Source organism: Podarcis filfolensis, assembly GCF_964270895.1.
Source record: "Podarcis filfolensis genome assembly, chromosome: Z".
Lineage (NCBI taxonomy): Eukaryota > Metazoa > Chordata > Lepidosauria > Squamata > Lacertidae > Podarcis > Podarcis filfolensis.
Genome location: NC_139617.1, coordinates 46,216,283 through 46,236,657, shown reverse-complemented (window position 1 = coordinate 46,236,657; position 20,375 = coordinate 46,216,283). Strand labels below are relative to the sequence as shown.

General features: G+C 43.4%; 1 protein-coding gene across 6 annotated transcripts in view; it reads right to left on the bottom strand.

The window, feature by feature from the left end:
* EEIG1 (estrogen-induced osteoclastogenesis regulator 1) overlaps positions 1-19,727 on the bottom strand; it is a 54,780-nt gene extending 35,053 nt beyond the window's left edge. For 2 of the 6 annotated variants that reach the window (XM_083597381.1, XM_083597383.1), the window contains exons 1-2: positions 19,555-19,706; positions 14,185-14,885 (exon numbers count right to left, since the gene is read on the bottom strand). In XM_083597381.1, the coding sequence (XP_083453507.1) occupies positions 14,185-14,330 (146 nt within the window). In that variant the 5' untranslated portion in view covers positions 14,331-14,885; positions 19,555-19,706. Of the gene's footprint in view, positions 1-14,184; positions 14,886-18,962; positions 19,163-19,554 lie in introns of those variants that run through there. The other 4 variants (XM_083597382.1, XM_083597378.1, XM_083597380.1 and 1 more) reach the window with 4 other exon arrangements.
* Positions 19,728-20,375: the final 648 nt, after the last annotated feature.

The window sequence follows — 20,375 nt, the reverse complement described above, 5'->3', positions numbered from 1 at the left end:
ATGTGAACTCAACTTTATTTGGCAAATTGGATAACAGAACGAAGTGGTGGGGAAAAGAAGTGATAGGTTTTAAGATCAGTCGATGGAAAACTTACAGGCACATGTTTTGTGGTAGGAAAGGTCATTCTGGATATTGGAATCTGACTTCTAGTATTAATATTTTCCTGAGAAGCAAAGGGCTACTGTTGGAAGCTCAACTCAGAAACTGACTTACTGTTTAAGTGACTGAGGAGAGCAAAAGTTGGGGTAGAGGGGAAGTTAAAACCATTCAAGTTTCAATGCTCTCCACTGTCCAGTACCGGGGACAGCTATGCTTACAAGCTACCTAGGAGCATCTGGATGACTATGTCTGGATGGAGACAGGCCTGGTTCACATATCACTTTAAACCAGCCTAATTTCACTATGGTTTAAGATGGAAGTGCAGAGTGCTGGTGCACAGCGATTTGATTGGCTTTTCCCCAGCTCCCAAAAGCACAGAAGGAAGGAAGCCATGATGTGGCTTAGTGCTACATCCCCTAACAAACCACAAGCAAGACACCAAGAATAAACTTTGGTTATAGCTTGTGGAGATTTATAAACCAATGAGCCCAAGTTTAGACATAATGCCTGGAAGAGAAGGGGAGGACCAATGCACCCACCTTTTCAGCCCTGTGCATCACCATGCTGCACATTCACCTCTGAATCATAGTAAAGGTAAAGGGACCCCTGACCATTAGGTCCAGTCGTGGCTGACTCTGGGGTTGCGACGCTCATCTCACTTTATTGGTTGAGGGAGCCGGCGTACGGCTTCCGGGTCATGTGGCCAGCATGACTAAGCCGCTTCTGGCGAACCAGAGCACGCACAGAAACGCTGTTTACCTTCCCGCCGGAGCGGTACCTATTTATCTACTTGCACTTTGACATGCTTTCGCACTGCTAGGTTGGCAGGAGCAGGGACCGAGCAATGGGAGCTCACCCCGTCACGGGGATTCGAACCGCCAACCTTCTGATCGGCAAGTCCTAGGTTCTGTGGTTTAACCATAGTTAAGGTTAATAGCCAAAATGACATGCAAATGAGGCCATAGAGGTGTTAAACCTGGTTACAAGATCAACTTTTGGGGGCCCTGGCTTGGAGAAACATCATTTAGAAATCCTTTTGGGCATATTACTATCAGATATATATTGTTCTACTCTCTCCTCCCATACTCCTTTAAAAATTTGTTTCCAGACCTCAGATTCTGAACTAACATATTGGTTCCATTTTTATTTTGCTTTTTATAGGCATGGTGAGGCGCAATTCATTTTCACTTGGCAGATTTACTAAAACAGAGAGTAAAAACCTCTCCAGTGAAAAAAGGAGGCAGTCTGGAGCTGGTAGCTTTACTAGTATCTTCATTTTAGATACAGTTTCCAATTCACCCTTTGGATCTGCAAATAAATTGAAGCCTAAGAGAGCTATGCACGAATAATATAAGCCTAAATTCAGTCCTGCAGTGAACTTTAGCCTTGCTTTTTATCTCCAAAGTTACACCACCTTTAAGCTCAATACAAGAAATGACAACATAAGCTGCATTATATAAGAGCTATAAAAATAGCCCTGATTAAACGTTCACACCCCAACATGTATGGACTTGTCCCATCAAGCAACAGTACCAGGTGCTATCAAGTCCACAAAGAAACAAGACCACCATCACGATCAAGTCATGTTCTGTCTCTGAATACCAGCTGCTGGGAATCACAGGTAGGGATAGCTCTGTAGCTTAAAAAAGCCCCCACCTCACCTCCAGCTTGCATTAGGCAACCTAGAGGTGCAGGCTCCATTAGACCCTTTCAAGGCAGCCACAGCCTTGGCATGTGGCTTTGGTGGGCTCAGCCAGGCAGTTCAAGGGCTCTCTGATGCTGCTGCCGGGTCCAGAGCTTGCCAGCAACCTCAGGTTGTCCCGCCTTGCGGGTTGTCCCGCCTTGAGGTTCCTGTTCATGCACAAGCAACAGGGACTTCAGGGCTTGGTCAGCTAGGGGCAGTGGTCAGCTCAGTCAGCTGAGCAGCAGTGGGGTCAGCACATTGGCTCCAGCCTATGAGGCGATGGGGTGAAAGCGCCTCAGCTCCCATAATGAGAGCTGACTCAGTTTCACCCCACGCCTCGCTGGCTGGGGCCAATACAACTTCTTTCAACATCATAGTTTATCACCAAACCACACTGTTTGACAGGTGATAGATACATCACGATGGTGAAAACCTAACATCGCCCAGACCTAGGAGTAGTAATGATGCATACTTGTTAAGACCTGAATCCACTTCCATCACTACTGCCACTTGGTGGTGCAGAATAAGCAAAGTAAGTAATTTGAGGAGTGGGGTGGGTAGAAATTCCAGTGGAAGGCAGGAGTCAGAAAGCAACTTCTTTTACCCTCTTCTCCTCTCCCCATAAGTTGGCTCAGTGTGATGGCACACAAAACACAAGAAGGAAACCCACTAATAATTAGGCAGTGGAATGAGAATAAAAACAGCACTGTGTCATCATATAGCTCCATGAGATGCATACACCCAGTCAGAATGTTGTGTACAGTACCAGTCACCCCACCTCAAAAGGATATGGCAAAGAGACTGGAAGGAGTATGATTTAGAAAGACAAGCTACATTCACTGACTCAATTAATATATAGTGGTATTGCTCATATTAAGAACTTAGGGATCTTCAACCTTAAATCACTTCAGAAATTACAGGTGCAAACATGTCACACACCACTACAACTTGGTTACATACATATCTGTGAAGTTCTTAAGATTTGTTAAAAACTATTTCTTTAAATAAATAAGACTATCTATCTATCTATCTATCTATCTATTGTGCCTGGTGCGCTATATATATATATATATATATATATATATATATATATTGCGCCTATGATGTTGGAGGTAGGGTTGTTGTTTTTTTAAATTCTAGGGAACAACCTAGAGGAAGCATTACAAACAAGATAGATTTTATAAATAGATGTTGTGATTATGCATCTGTGCACTGAGCAATACAATATTATAGTACTGAATTACGGTAAGCCAGTTATTTAACATATGCATTGTTTTAATAATGCATATTTAATATCTGTGACTGTCCAGATGGTGCTTGACTACATCTTTCATCATCCCTGAAGACAGGTCATTCAAGCTGGGGCTTAAGGAAGCTGGAGTTCATCAACACCTGAAATTCACCCAGTTTAAAAAGAAAATATGATAAAGATTTATAAAAGTTATCAGTAGCGTGAAGAGTTCAAAGTAATTTACTCTCATGCAACACTGAAACTTTGTCACCCAGTTAAAGGACAGGCATCAAGTTAAGCACTTCCTTCACCCAATGCTTAATTTACTTAGGAAGTGATCCAACCAGATTTACTTTTCATCAGTTTCATGGGGGAGAGTTAAAGCATGTGAGCTCAATGGGGCTAAAAAATACTTTATTTGACTGGGTCATGCCATTTAATTTGTTACGGCAAGAATGGTGATGGCTACTAGCAATAGATGGCTACTTAGATGATTTAAATTATATTCAATGAATCAGTCTACCATAGCTTTATTAGCCTGTGGTGATGGTGGCTAAAACTAAAATCTTAATTGCCAGGAATACTTTCTCTCTCCAATTACCACACACACACACACACACACACACACACAGAAGTTACAAAGCAGGAGATGACTATGTAACTGCCCAAAGCATCTGACTGTCCTTTGTTGGGAAACAAATCTCTGGACTGGATCTTTTGGTGTGATCCAGCAGAACAATTTTTGAAAGATTCTGGAAAAACTATGATATTATTATTATTATTATTATTATTATTCACTCTCACAAGAGTTAGTGATGGCCGCCTAATTGGATGACTTTAAAGTGTTGACCCAGTGTGCAGCAACAGTGAAAAGGGCATGCTATGGATCATTAGGAAATGAACTGAAAATAAAAATGCCAATATCATAATGTCATTATACAAATCTATGATGCAATTGCATTTGGAGTTCTGTGTACAATTCTCAAAAAATAAATTGTAGAGTTGGAGATGGTTCAGAAAATGGCAACTAAAATGATAAAGGTGATGGAGTGACTCTCCTATGAAGAAAGGTTGCAGCATTTGGAGCTTTTTAGTTTAGAGAGACGGCAAGTAAGAGGTGACATGACAGAAGTTCATAAAATCATGCAAGGCATAGAGAAAGTGGATAGAAAATATTTTTCCTTCCTCACTCACAAGACCAGAACTCATGGGCCTCCAATGAAGCTGAATGCTGGAAGATTCTGAACAGATAAAAGAAAGTACCTCCCCACACAGAACATAGCTAAACTGTGGAACTCACTGCCACAGGAGACAATGATGGCTTTTAAAATGGATTACAAAAATCTACATAGAATAAAGCGATCAGGAGGTACCAGCCATGATGGCTGGGGAAACCCAGCCAGATGGGCGAGGTATGTGTGTATATATGTATATATATATGTATATATATATATATATATATATATATATATATATATATATATATGTGTGTGTGTGTGTGTGTATATATATATATATATATATATATATATATATATATATATTATGGTTGGAGGCAGCAATGTTTCTAAACACCAGTTGCTGGAAATTGAGGGGAGAGTGCTCTTATGCCCAAATCCTGCTCGTGGGTTTCCCACAGGGATCTGGTTGGCCACTGTGAGAACAGGATGTTGGACTAGATGGGTCATTGCGCTGATCCAGCAGGGTCTTCCTATGTTCTTAAAAGAGGATTAGACAAATGAATAAAGGGTAAGCAGAGACATCACCTTGCCAACAAAGGTCCTTATAGTAAAAGCTATGGTTTTCCCAGTAGTGATGTATGGAAGTGAGAGCTGGACCATAAAGAAGGCTGATCGTCGAAGAATTGATGCTTTTGAATTATGGTGCTGGAGGAGACTCTTGAGAGTCCCGTGGACTGCAAGAAGATCAAACCTATCCACTCTTAAGGAAATGAGCCCTGAGTGCTCACTGGAAGGACAGATCCTGAAGCTGAGGCTCCAATACTTTGGCCACCTCATGAGAAGAGAAGACTCCCTGGAAAAGACCCTGATGTTGGGAAAGATGGAGGGCACAAGGAGAAGGGGAGGACAGAGGACGAGATGGTTGGATAGTGTTCTCGAAGCTACCAGCATGAGTTTGACCAAACTGCGGGAGGCAGTGGAAGACAGGAGTGCCTGGCATGCTCTGGTCCATGGGGTCATGAAGAGTTGGACACGACTAAACAACAACAAGGGTCTCTATGGCAAATGGTCACAATGGCTATGTTCTGCCTCCACTGTTGGGAGATAGGATGCTTCTGAATACCAGTTGCTGAGGAACACAAAAATTATTAATTTATTTCCATTGTCATTTATGGCATTTCATTGTCACTTACCATTTTATTAAGTACCCTACTTTGCCAGGGTGCTGAAATCCACTGAGAAGTACTACTCACTTAAATTTTATTCTTTATCCTCCAGTTCTCCTATTTCAAGAGTTTAATGAACTGAAGTAACCTTCTGAAAATATGAGTCATAACTGTACATATTTTTCTGAGCACAATTTGATGGAGGAGCTTGGGTCATGAGAAGGCATGGGGAAAGAGAAAGAGTCACTACAAAAAGATTTCATTTCCTCCACCTCCATGACAGAACCATTCCCTCACTCACAAAAACTGGATTCATTTTGTGAACATAAGCACAAGTGTTTTATCTAACGAGAACAGTCTTTCAAACCCAGCCAGTACATGAGATTCAGGGCCCAGCTGAATGGTACCACATCGAGATTAGCTCAGAATGCCGGCACAGTGATATGGCTGCGACACGCTGATGGGGAAATACCAAGCTTGCAGGAACAGGAACAGAGTCCAAGGAGAATATGTCATTCTACATAAGACTGGCACTCCCAACCCTAAGATGAAGTATTTAGAACTCAGGGACTAATAGTACCAATTAGTCTGACCTTTTTTTTTTTTTAGAGCAACACTGAAATGGATAGGTAAAATAATTGCTTTAAAAAGAGGAAGGCCTCTCTTAGTGCCACAAGTGGTTATGAGCAAAGACAAACTTCTTTCTATTCCCACTCTCCCTCATAATGTAACAATATTAATTTTAAATAGCAGGAGATACAGAGAAGGATTATTTTTTTCAGCATTATTACATTTATATACGTACTGCCTTGCTACCATGGAACTCAAAGTGATGCACAGATGCAAAGCATAAATTTTCAGTAGGGTTCAGTATTATAAATGTTATAAATAATAAATAAATAAATTTATATACTCCCCTTCCTCTGAGGTTCACAGAGAGGTTTACAGTAGACACACAAAAATATGTGACATAATAACAAACAAAACAACCCCCCCTCCCGGTTCAAAAGCCCATAGAATGTTTTCACCTGGCACCTAAAATATGTATTGAAAGTGCCAGGTGAGCCTCCCAGTAGCAGTTACTACCATGTAAATGTGTATAGGATAGACCAACTGAATGGTCTAGGCTAGGCGTACCTGTTGCTGCAGGCCTGCAGCACTGCTGAAGCTAATGAAGTACAATGGAATGAGAAGCCACTGGGAGACCAATGCAACAGACAAGATACAACAGTTTTGAGTTTGCATAGGATTTCAGCATTATTTCAATATGTTATCAGAAAAAGGATCACATCAGAAGTTTAGCTCTCACTGCTGGTTTCACCACAGCAGTTTAGCTCTCATTGCTGGTTTCACCACAGCAGTTAATATCCAGTGAAGCAAAATGTCTTTCATCATACTCTGACTTTTACAAATGAAAACAGAAAAAGTAGGAAGTCAGAACCTGTAGGGCCTATCCTTACATAAAAGATGCAGACCTTCATAGGACAGAAGTTTTTTTAATCACCCCTTTCACAAAAGGAGCAGCACCTCTTCTTAAAGTCCACAGGGTAGAAAGCTTTGCTTAAGAGAACAAACAACCATTTGCAGTGGTTTCCGTTTGATCAGATGACGCAGGTGCAAAAACCACAGCCTGGAGAGATAAACATCATGATGAAAATGAGATACACTGAGAAGAATATGTAACTCATATCTACAGAAGGAACACTGTCTCTAGGACACATTTATGCTGCCTGCTCTGCTGCTCCCTTTCACATAGTTTTCCCCACTTCCCACTCTTAACTGAAAAGTGTTCTCTCAGAAGCTAGCGCCATCTGGACCTCCTCCCTGCCAAACTGGTTTTCAACATTCCACTGGAAACAGCCCATATCTATTGTCTTGTTTATACTGCTAGCTTTCTCTCCTTCCATTACATTTGTGGGGAGGTAGACAGGGGAGGAATGAGTGTGCACAGTCACATGTGTGATTGATACAACCTTCTGCCCAAGTTACCTCTCAGTGTTAAACTGTTACTACTTCTGATAATGGATGTGATGGGGAAAACTATTGTGTAAAACTGACTTCCTAATTTAGTAACACTGGGATGGGATATGCAATAAATACCTCAGTTTCCATGATGAAACTTCCGTATGTTTATCTGTATCTTTCTGTGGTCTTTCTTGAAACATTCTATAACAGATGGCATAGTAAATCTCATAGTTGCACTTTGAAAGCAGAGGTGCTGGCCCAGTATTTGTAAGCTACCTAACATCTTCTGTAGTGCTTTTGGCGGATACAAACTACAGCATTTTAATAGTGACGTTTTGGAGAAAGAGAAATTCACATTTTGATCAGAAGAACCTCATGTTCTAATATGTTGCATATCAAGTCTGATTCCAAACTGTTGTAAGACTATTTCTGTGGCAATAGGTTACAGGGAGTTGAGGAAACAGCTTTTCACTTTTGTGGCGCTTGGTCAAGGGTAATTAAAATTCCAAGCTGGAAACTTTCAGTCCAGCCTATGACACTATTTCCTATAAAATCCAAGCTTGGAAATATTAATGTGTTCCAAACAAGCTAGGATTGGTATTCCTTGAACAGTTGGAAGATTTTTATTATTTTGTTGTCATTTCTGAAACATTGCTATGATCTAGTAAATTTATTCATGATGTATTATATGTTTTAATGAATTGTTTAAAAAGATTTACTGATCTAATATTTTGTTATTTGTGTGTTGCCTTATCATGAATTTATGCTTTAGCTGCTGGAAAAAAAGTATAGGCTAATTTGGGGAGGGGATTGTATTATTATGTTTTTGTCAATTTGATGTAAATCACCTTGGGCATATATTGAATGGTGGCATATAAATAAAAACAGTAACAGCAAACAAGCAGCAAGAAGATATTAAAAATATCCCAAATTTGGATTTGCTTTCAGGGTCTGCTAGTGAGAGAATGAGGGAAATCCACATGCACTAGTCTTAAAGTGACTCAAACTGCTTACACTGCTGCAGCTATCAACACTGGCTTTAGGACCCAGCATTCACGGGCAGATGTGGAAGCCCCAGCAGCTCAACAGAGCCAAGCACTGATGCCAGCTTTGGGTTCCCCATAAAGGCAGCTGGGTCTCTAAGCCGGCCATCATTTGAATTACCCACAATGCCTAAGAACCACACTGCCAGGGCACTATAGGTTAATAAGATAGTGTATGGTTCACAAATAGCCACAGATTACAATGCTACTGTAGAGGTAAAGGATCTCTGGATGGTTAAGTCCAGTCAAACATGACTATGCTGCTGTATGCTATTGCCACCAGAAGCAACAGATAACACTTTGCCAAGCACCTTCAAACCTACATCTGGTCCTGATGACTAGAGTGTGTTACCATTGACTATCTAAAAAGGAGTCAGCGCTAGGAATTGGGCACCTAAGCAGAAAGGCACACCACAGCATCTCTGTTGGCAGATTATGTGAACAGTATATAAAACGAGAACAATTACGTCCTCCAGAGAGTTGCTTTGAATATAAAGTTGGAAAGTTGTAACACATAGGATGAGTGTTAAAAGTTTACATGTTATTGCAACAGTTGTCAAACCTGATCGTGATTTTCTATAATCTGAGCATCTTATTAAGATGTAGGGGAGGCTGCAAAAATTAAGGCCAGTTTCAATGCACAGCTAGAACCAGAGCTTAGGGAGTGGAATGTGGATCTCACACTCTTCAATCCCTCCCCCATAACCCCTTTCCACTAGCCACCTGCTTTTGTGTGACCAACCATCTCTATCCTACGAAAAAGTCATTTTAAGAACCTTAAATTTTAGAAGCATACCTGGCTCTTACTAATCTAGGATAGTAAGCACACGCATGCACGCTCACACACAGGAGAGAGAGAAGGGTGGGGGGAAGGGGATACACCCTTAACCCTTGTTCTTTGTACTGTATATCCAAACCCACCATGAGAGGACATAAAGGACACTGTGAAAGGTTTCCATGCCAGCTCCCTGAATATGATGTGCAAAGCCCACTTGAGCTCTTATAGAGGTTGCAGAGTCCAGCGGACAAGACAGCAAACTGTGAAGCTTAGTGGAAAGGAAACAAGTTTCCACACACTTTCTCATTTGGGGCAGGCTGCCCATGGGTGGATGGGTGATCAGACTGCATACTCTATTGCCAGTTTTCCACTTTACTGGTTTATGAGTAACCATGCTGGTAGAGAGAAAAATGCATGCATCTGGATTAAATTAGAGGCAGTTTCTCTGCTGGAACACATCTGTGATCTGCAACAATCACATGCTGAGAGGACTGCTGAAATTCAGCCAGGGGGAAAAAAAAGACACATGAGTTCAGCAGCAGCAGCAGCAGCACTAGCACTGGAACAGACAAACACCAGAACTACACCGCTGCATCCAAGGTCAACAAGGAGGCATACTAAGCATTACTTGCAAGCAAATTACCTAGATTCTTATTTTGTTGGGGAGAGGGGGAATTAATTCCTCCCTCTTTCACGCACTTCAAATTCCAGAGATAAGCCTCTTTCACCCAAAACAATAGGTAAAACTAAAGTGGGAGAAAGTGGGATCTCAAAGGGGGTGGGGTGATGGTCAGGCAGCACTTATGAAGAACTCAACCGTTAAACTAAAGGGCTTCCAGATTTGGAGGGAAACAATTCTGGCCTCTGCACAGTACAAGGGGGTGGAGCATCTTCCAAAAAGGATCAGCAAAGGGAAAACACTTTAGCAGTTAAGTTTGCTCATCTCCTTGAACGCCTATATGGACTCCCCTGCTGAGCACCTGAGGGCCCTGTTCCTGCCTCTTTCCACCTGGCCCAGGGCGGAGCCTGACAGGCCTCTGAACAGCAGAGATGGTTCTTTTTTAAAAAATGTTTTAAAATTATTCTTTTACCCTTTTAAATTCTTTTTTAGCATTGGGGTGGGATAAATGTTTAGTTGGGGTTAGGGATTTAATTTTAGTAAGATTGTAACTTTTTATTATTTTTTGTTTCTATTGTTTTATTTGTTTTTTGTATAGGTTGTATTTTGTTTTTAAGGGGCGGGGTCAGGGCTGGCTGGGAGTGGGCCCCAGCCAACACAATGGCTGGGGCAGTTTCCATGGGGGGGGATGCACTGGGACACCCGATCTCAGTGATCACGGGTAGTAGGAGGAAGAGTTATGCTAAGACCAGACCATGTCATTACCGAGGAAGCAGATTTAATCGCTGTTTGAGGACTATCCCTGCCTCCAGGTCTGGTCTTGACTGGATGGACACTGGAATCAGCAAGGGAGACCCACATGACCTGAAGGTGCTGCTGTGCAATGCCAGGTCAATGATTGCTAAGACCACTGCCATCAAAGACTTGATCGTGGATGGAGGACTTGATCTGGCATGTGTAACAGAGATCTGGTTGGATGAAGCATTTGGGCCTGTCCTTGCCACTGCTTGTCTACCAGGTTTCTCTTACGCACAGCAACCCAGGTCATGTGGGCGGCAGCGGGGTTTGCAGCGATTTTTAGGAAGTTATTAGCATGCACCAGGTGTCCTATTGGAAAGACCCAGTTTTCTGAGTGCATGTTCTGGAGGTTGGGCAATAGGGGCAGTACAGGATTCCTTTTGGTGTACCAACCTCCCTGCTACACCAAGGATTCCCTGCCTGAGCTGCTTCAGGTTGTTGTGGATGTTCTCCTGGAGACACAGAGTTTGGTTGTCCTGGGGGATTTTAACATCCACGCCGACACGACGTTACAAGTGGCCTCCTGGGACTTTGTGGAAAGCATGGCCTCCACGGGGCTGTCCCTGAATAAGTTTGGCCCAACTCATAGTCGTGGACATGCCTTAGACCTGGTGTTCACCTCTATGGATGTGGGTGATCTGACACTAAGTAAAAGTGAAACAAAAGAAGTGCCACGGTCGGATCACTTCCTGGTGCAACTGGACTTCTCCATGACCCTTCCCCTCTGCAGGAAGGTGGGACTGATTTGGCTGGTCTGCCCCCCCCCCCACTTAATGGATCCAAATGATTTGCAGTGATTTCCAAATGACAGCCAGTGTGGTGTAGTGGTTAAGAGTGGTAGTCTTGTAATCTGGGGAACCGGGTTCGCGTCTCCGCTCCTCCACATGCAGCTGCTGGGTGACCTTGGGCCAGTCACACTTCTCTGAAGTCTCTCAGCCCCACTCACCTCACAGAGTGTTTGTTGTGGGGGAGGAAGGGAAAGGAGAATGTTAGCTGCTTTGAGACTCCTGAAGGGGAGTAAAAAGGCGGGATATCAAATCCAAACTCTTCTTCTTCTTCCAGAAAGTTGTAGGGGATGTTTTATCCTATGTTGATGACCTTTCAGCTGATTTCCCTGGTGGCCCTCTGGAATGTGGAGTTAACCAGGGCTATTGACTGTCTAGCTCTGAAGCACCCTCTCCGATTGCATGGTTTCCCCCGGAGCTGAGGGCAATGAAACAACCACTGAGATGGCTAGAGTGCCAGTGGCGGAAAACTCATTCTGAATCTGACTGGACACGGGTTAGAGCTCAACGTCAAGCCTGCCATGTGGCAATAGCAACGGCGAAGAGGACCTTCTTCACCTCCTCTATTGCATTTGCAGAAAACAGAAGCAGGAGACTCTTTCAGGTGGTTTGCAATTTAGCAGTACCAATTGAGCCATGGGAAGGGCCCCAAGATCAATGATTTTGCAAAGTTTTTTGCAGATAAAATCACGCAGATTTGGAAAGAGGTAGACTCCACCGTGGGAACAGGGCTGGGACGGGAGAGTGCTGGAGTCCTGTCTAGTCCAAGTTGTGTGGGATCAATTCCAATCTGTTACTTCCGAGGATGTGGACAGGCTGCTTGGACGAGTGAAACCGACCACCTGTCTCCTTGATCCTTGCCCATGCTGGGCTGTGTTCAGAAAGTGGTGTTGGGGGATGAGTGTTCAGACCTCTGGGCTCTCATTTGTGGGGTGCCTCAGAGTTCTGTCCTCTCCTCCATGCATCTACATGAAGCTGCTGGGAGAGACCATCAGGGGTTTGGGCTGGGTGTTCATCAGTATGCGGATAATACCCAGCTCTACCTCTCTTTTAAATCTGAATCACTGACGGCAGTGAAGGTCCTGTGTGAGTGTCTGGAGGCAGTTGGAGGATGGATGGCGGCTAAAAGATTGAGGCTGAATCCTGAAAAGACAGGAGTACTGTTTTGGGGAGACAGGGGGCAGATGGGTATGGAAGACTCCCTGATCCTGAATCAGGTAACTGTGTGGACCAGGTGTGGAGCATAGGAGTCATTTTGGACTCACAGCTGTCCATGGAGGCGCAGGTCAATTCTGTGTCCAGGGCAGCGGTGTACTATCTGGTATGAAGGCTGAGACCCTATCTGCCTGTGGAATGTCTTGCCAGAGTGGTGCATACTCTAGTTATCTCCCACTTGGACTACTGCAATGCGCTCTACGTGGGGCTACCTTTGAAGGTGATCCGTAAACTACAACTAATGCAGAATGCGGCAGGTAGACTGGTGACTGGGAGTGGCCGCTGAGACCACATAACACCAGTCTTGAAAGACCTACATTGGCTCCCAGTACATTTCCGGGCACAATTCAAAGTGTTGGTGCTGACCTTTAAAGCCCTAAACAGCCACGGCCCATTATACCTGAAGGAGCTTCTCCACCCCCATCGTTCTGCCCAGACACTGAGGTCCAGCGCCAAGGGCCTTCTGGCAGTTCCCTCACTGCGAGAAGAAAGTTACCGGGAACCAGGCAAAGGGCCTTCTTGGTAGTGGTGCCTGCCCTGTGGAATGCCTTCCCAAAAGATGTGAAAGAAATAAACAACTATCTGACTTTTAGAAGACATCTGAAGGCAGCCCTGTTTAGGGAAGCTTTTAATAATTGATGAATTATTGTATTTTAATATTTTGCTGGAAACTGCCCAGAGTGGCTGGGGAAAACCAGCCAGATTGGCAGGGTAGAAATAATAATAATATATGAAGAGACAAAAAAACTTTGGCTTCGTGCTGCTTTTTAAAAAGAAAGCCACACAAAAATCAATTTTTGTCCCTTCCTAGAGACCTACGTGCTTTTGTACAAGTACAAGAAAAGCTTCTAAAATCTCCTGCCATGAGTTACGGAACAAGGCAGTTCACGTGCAAGTCCAGGATTGTTTTTGGAATTTGTTTTGGCACAATGCTAGGCAATAATCAATCTGCACACGGCCAGCAACAAAAGCAACATTTGATTAACAGTTACTGAAAGACAGGGCAGTCGCCTTTTAGAGAAGAGAGAAAATAATCCTACAAATTAAATGTTTTTTAAAAAGGGACTCCCTCCATGGACCAGAACTGTATTAGTTTAGATTCATGATACAGCATTTTGGTCTATTAATGGATGTAAAACAACAAGAAAAGAGAACAACACAGCGTCTAAAGCTGTGATTTTTCAATCAGATTCTCAAGTATCACATACTTTGCAACCTGGAATAAACTCAACAAGGGAGCAAAGAGGAAGGATATGCAGAACTATCTTTCCCAAATCTCAAGTTCCTTAGTGAGTATCAATACACACACTCATCACTATATGCACTACTAGGGTGGGGAAATGAAAAGTTTTTCAGATCACAAATGCTTTAGTTTGAAAAGTCTTGAAAAATGTGTCTCCAACTTCCTGAAGAACCTCACACAGCAGGCCATCAGTGTCCACAGAACTTCATTTCCACTCTCCCCACCCACCATGCACACACAAAGCACAAGGGGGGCACAAGGGGAAATAGCCCTAGTGACACATAATTGCTCAGAACAACAAATATCAAACAGGGAGGGCCAGATAGGCGGGGTATAAATAATAAATTATTATTATTATAAATGAAGAACTTCCTACCTGGAAGATAAAGTGGCAAAATCTCCTCCATCAAGAAGCCTAATTTTGCAGAACAGAACCCCATTCACAAAAGGAACAGCAGTCAGCTCCTCTAATGTGAAACTGGTTTGAAATTTGAACTTCTTCTTCTTCATCAAGAAAGCCATGGGCAAATTCAAACAAGGCCAAAAAACACAAAGTCTAGAAACTCCCAAAAGAAAAAGAGCAAAAATATCTAAAGGGTGCAGCAGCTCCAAATATAAACAATAAAGATGTTTCAAAGAAGGTGAAACCACAATGTAAGAAATAAATCCACAGTCAATCCAGTTTATAAAAATAGAGCACAGAAATCTCAGTTCAAATGCAATGGCACCCTAGCTTTAAATGAAAAATCCTCTTCTCTCTTTGGTGGTCTGATCTGGCTATAGTATCATCGCTGGTGCAGACTTCAGGTAAGGAGGAGGGCAAGTGAAGTCTCTGGTTCATCTCCAAGGGTAGAGGAGGAAATCTAAGCTCCAGACCAGCAGGAGCTTCCTTGATTAGAGATTGAGGTGCTTGGCTTCTCTCAGGGCTCCTCTTGAAAGCACTGCTAGTTTCTTTCTGAGCTGCTGCACAGCAGTGTCAACACTTCACAGTTCCAGTCTCCTCCCCTTGTGCAAAAGCTTCACGTGGACAACTGCATCAGCAGCATATGTTGTGGCTCCCACAGGTTTCATGCAAGCCTACAGAAGGGAGAGAAGGGGTTAGTCTCAGCTTAGTATCCGCTAGTGTCAGTTCCTCCCTCTGCCCCCCCCCCCCAATCTAATCATAGATAAATGAATATTCAAGTCTTATCCCGTATCTATCTACAAATAAATTCAAGAAACACTATCCTTTACTTTACATGGCAAATGCTTCTGCAACCTGCTTGAATAGTTTTTATTTTTCTGTACTGTATACATAGAGGATTAGATCTTCAGGTTATCTACAGCAAGCAGTCTCAGAAAAGGATGGATGCTCATAGGCACATTTGCATGTATGCATGTGTTCTCTCTCTCTCTCTCTCTCTCTCTCTCTCTCTCTCACACACACACACACACACACACACACACACACAGTCTTCCAGTGAAAAGGATGTTCAAAAGAGAATAAGTAGCCCACAGATGGCTGCTAGGTGTCAGACTGTGGCGTATCAAGGATAGGCACTTTCCATCCACCACACCTCGCCTTTCAGTCAGCTTCGCCACAACAAGAAGGAAGCAAAAAACATGTCAAGCAATGTGACCAAGGTTTTACAAAACATGGTTATGAGGCTTGCTTTTCCTGGGCCTTAGACATGCCTTTACACCAGGGGTATAAGGCTCAGGGTTTGCTCAGCCCATTAACTCTTTGGAGAAGACAAAAGAGATAACTGGCTGTGGGCACAGTCAGTTTCAAAAGCATTAGAGTTAAAATGTAATGAGACAGTAATGAGACAGTGAGCTTGCCAAAAGCCAAATTAAAATTTATGAAATTATTTTTCAAGAACCTAGCCTACATGGCAATTCTTGAGATACTTCCAGCATCTTTTCCCTACCCCACTCTGCCTTGATGAATGCTTCTGAAGTTTAATGTCAAGAGTTCATTCTGATCTGTAGTTATGTATCTCGCCTGCTGTGTTCAGCTATATTTTAAATAAACAGCTGACCCAAGTAACTCCTGGGACTTCCTCACCAACTGCCCTAACCACAGCCCAATTATCCACCCCCCTCCAATATTAGCCCACATTGAATACCCCTTCCACAGACAGCAGCAACATTTTCCCAGTCCAAGTGATTCTCCTAGATTCTCAGGAGTCACCTCCCTCTCACTCCCACCCCTCCTATATCAGGTCCTCCTCAGCTTCTACTCCAACTATAGGGTTGCCAAATCTCCAATATCAGACCTGACACAGGAGATCTGGGGTAACTCTGATGGGGCAGGAGACAGAATTTAGTGGACACACAGTCTATATAGCAACCCATTTTCAAGTCAACTTTTACTATCTACACATATTTTTATGGCCCTTTCAGGGCACATTGTGCTTAATTGACATGACCCATTATTTATTCTGAACAAGGGAAAAAGCTATACAGTCCTCAGGACAGATGAGGTAAAAAATAGTTTTGGGTGTCCTGTTTCCAACCCCTCATAATCTTACTCCCAAACAAGTGAAAGATACATCAGCGTCTACTGGTGAACTACATGCCAATTTCCAGCAGACCATGTAGCTTCTGCTGGTTTGGTGTGATTTCTGCAAATAATGTTTCCCTGTGTGGACTTTGGCCGGATCCAGTTATATTCTCCTTACATTTCTATGCAATGAGCACCTAGTGAGGATCACTGGAAATAGTGTATTTAGGCCTTAAAGATATCCTGATTATTCAACCCTTACTCTGTAAATTTAGAACACATTGGTGGACCGTGCTGATTCTTATAAAGAAAAAAGGAGGCCATACCAGATTAAAATCGGCTTATCCTTGTTATAACTATTTGCTTCTGAGACCCTGGAGAGGAAACTAAACCTATGAAACTACAGAATCAACCTCTCACAGGCAATCAAATCCTCAAATATATGTACAATCGCACCTTGGTTGTAGAACGCCCTGTAATTCGGACGTTTTGGCTTCCGAATCCCGCAAACCTGGAAGTGATTTTTCCAGTTTGCGAATGTTCTTTTGGAACCTGAACGTCCGACGGGGCTTCCATGGCTTCTTACTGGCTGTAGGAGCTTCCTGCAGCCAATCAGAACCTGTGATTTGATTTTCAAACATTTTGGAAGTCGAATGGACTTCCATAATGGATTTTGTTTGACTTCCAAGGTACTATATTCTTAGACATGTTCTGGAGTAGCAGCTCTGTTGTAGTGCAATCCAAGTAGGGTTGGGTGATATATCGATATATCATCCAAAACTGGTTTGAAGTACATATTGTGGTATCAGTTGCATTGTTTTTGACCTGGAAATATATCACAAATTATGACTGTGTGTGTGTGTGTTATGGAAAACTCATAATGTAGGGAAAAACGTGAAGCCAGCCAATGCTTCTTTTGATTCCTGCAGCCCCTGTTAACTCTGCCAGCTCAGCTTTCCCCTGCCTCATGCAGGGGGCAGTGAATCACAAGAGCAGGCGCTGGCAAAAATCACGATGGAAGAAAAACCATGAAACCAGCTAATGCCTCTACATAGCTCCATCCTTATTTCAGGCATTGTGATATATCACAATGTTAAAAACCAGATTGGTTAAAAACCAAAGTAAGCTCCAGAGTGTTCAACAGCCTTACTCCTAGGTAGGTTTGCATAGGATTGCAGCGTTCTTACATTCCAGCAATTCTAAACAGGCTAAGGAGGAAGGTCACCTGGACACAGGGAGATTTATTTCCAAACATGCCCATGAGTGTACAGCTTAGGAGTGAGCACAGGAGTCCTATAGCACCTTAAAGACCAACACAACTTACAAGAGTAAATCTTAAAGTACAATTCATTCAAAAGCAAGTGCTTTAGAGCTCCACTAGTTTCATCATTAACTTTAAAAAGTGTGCCACTTTGGCTAGATCATGGCTATAATGTTTGTGTGTCTGTAGGTACACAGAACTATATACATGCTCAATATGTAATTAATTAATATATTTTTACACACTATTGCTGAAGCAATAAAGAGCGGACTACATTAAAACAAAACAGGCAAGAATACACATGTACACATCCCTAACTAAGTGATGCAACCATTCTCACAAAAAGGCTTGGGCAAATAGATACCAAGCTTGTATCAAGAGCTTAAAGAAGTCAGCACCAGACATATCTGAGAAGGGAGAGAATTCCATAAACAGGGTGCCTGTACTACGAAGGCCCTCGCTCACGGTGCTACATATTGGATTTCAGTTAACTGTGGCAGAGTTTAGAGAGTCTTCCCTGTAGACCTTAAAGCAAGGGCACATTTATACAGGAAAATTTGTTCTGCCAAGAACACAATACACATATGTGGACACCACCACACATGTATCTTACCTGCACACACAAGATATGTATGAATGGGTGTGTTGTATAAATTCACATACGCACATGTAGGTGCATATGTACACACATCCACACATAAAAAGTGTGTGTAATTTAGATAAAACTACACAGATGCATGTGTTCGTATCTGCACTCTACAAAAACAACGCTGGATCCAGACTTCACCACACTGAGACTAAACCTCCTGAAATCAACAGAGCTAACCTAAGCCCCACCGATTTCAGTGCAGTCTGTATGTATGATCAAGCCTGATCCAACCCACAAATTAGACTGCATACACAGCATACATTTAAAGCACATCCTCAACCACCACGACCAAAATAAAATAAAATAAAATCTTGAGAATTGTAATTTAGCCCTCACAGAGCTACAATTCCCAGCACCCTTAAATTACACTTCCCAGGATTTATTTATGCAGGGCAAAGTGCTTTGAATGTATACAGCTTTACACACTTTCAGACTTAGGCTGCGCACACAGCATATTTTAAAACACATTCTCTTCCAAAAAAAAGAATGATGAGAACTGAAGTTTGCCCCTTGCAGTGCTTCAATTCTCAGCATAGCTGTCAACTTTTCCCTTTTCTTGCGAGGAATCCTATTCGGAATAAGGGAATTTCCCTTTAAAAAAAGGAAACGTTGACAGCTATGATTCTCAGCTTACATAAAATACATTTCCCAGGATTATTTGGGTGTTCGCATGTGTGCACTTTAGATATATACAGCTTTACACTCTTTCAAACTTAGGCTGCATACAGAGCATACATTTATAGCACATTCTCACCATACCTAATAATAATATGCGTTGTTCATCCCTCACAGAGCTACAGCCAGCAACCATAAACTACATTTCCAATGATTACTGGGAGATGTATACAGCTTTGCACAAAGTATGAATGTGTTTCAAGCGCTTCAGGCGCACGAGCCACCCGACGGGGAAAAGAAAACCCCTCTTCCCCGCCCCATACAAGAGGGGGCGGAAGAAGGGGAGAAATAAAAGCTGGTCTTAAACTCTCCCACTCCCTCCGCTCGCCCCATACAAACTCTCCCCACACAACAAGAGCCGTGAGGAGCCCTTCGCCCTTCACTTTCCTCCTAACCCCCCACCCCGACTGACCCTCAACATCACCCCATGGCTCTCGCCCTCCTCCCACTCAGGCCCCTCTTAAAATAACGCGCCCCCCCCCGGAGAAAGCTTTCCACTCGCAGGTTATTTTTTTTTTAAAAAACCCTCCCCCACTCCAAAAGACAGATTGACCCCCCACACTCCCCCACGATCTCTTCCGTGGGGAGAAAGAGGCCCCCGCGCAAGGACCTCCCCCCCCCCCGCTTTTACCTCACACTGCCACCCACCCCCCACCCGAGACCGACTCGCTCTCACCTCCCTCCTCCTCGGCGCTGGCACCGCTACGCCGAATGCGCCCGCTGCGCCGACAGCGTAACGCGAGGCGGAAGGGGATGGAGGCGCGGGAGGAGGCGCCGCCTGCGCTTGTGCAGTCAAGGCATTCGCTCGCTCGCTCGCGCTCTGTCTCTGTCCATAAATTGGGCGCGAGTGCGGGGGGGTGGAGAAGAAGACGTGCAGCCGCTGTCAGAGGATTGGGCAGTGCTTTTCTCCTCCCCCCCCCTCGCCACGCCCCCAACGGAAAGAAGAAGAAGTAGAAAAAAACGAAGGGGCAGGAAGAAGTCCGGTTTCCAATTGGGCGCGTGGATGACTTCAGCGGCGAAGCGATTGGAGAAGGGGTGCCTTCGCTCAAATGAAAGGGCCCGCCTCCTCTTCCCTAATACCTCAGGGTTTTATGGAAATGGCGGGAAAACGAGGCGTAAGGGGATTCGGGAATGGATTGAGAGGGGGAAAGGAAGGATGAGGAAGAGAAAAAAAGTGTTTCTCAAGCAAAGGCCTTACTTTGATTTTTATTTTTATTATTATTATTTAAATTTATACATCACCCTTTATCCGACAAACACAATATAAAAACACAAATATAAATACTTATTTTTGTAATGAACATCTCTCCTCCAGAGAGATGAATGTATCATTTAAGCATTTTATTTATTGAATATTTCCCACTTTTTCCTCCAGAGGGTTCGAATCCCCACGACGGGGTGAGCTCCCGTTGCTCGGTCCCTGCTCCTGCCAACCTAGCAGTTCGAAAGCATACCAGTGTAAGTAGATAAATAGGTACCGCTCTGGCGGGAAGGTAA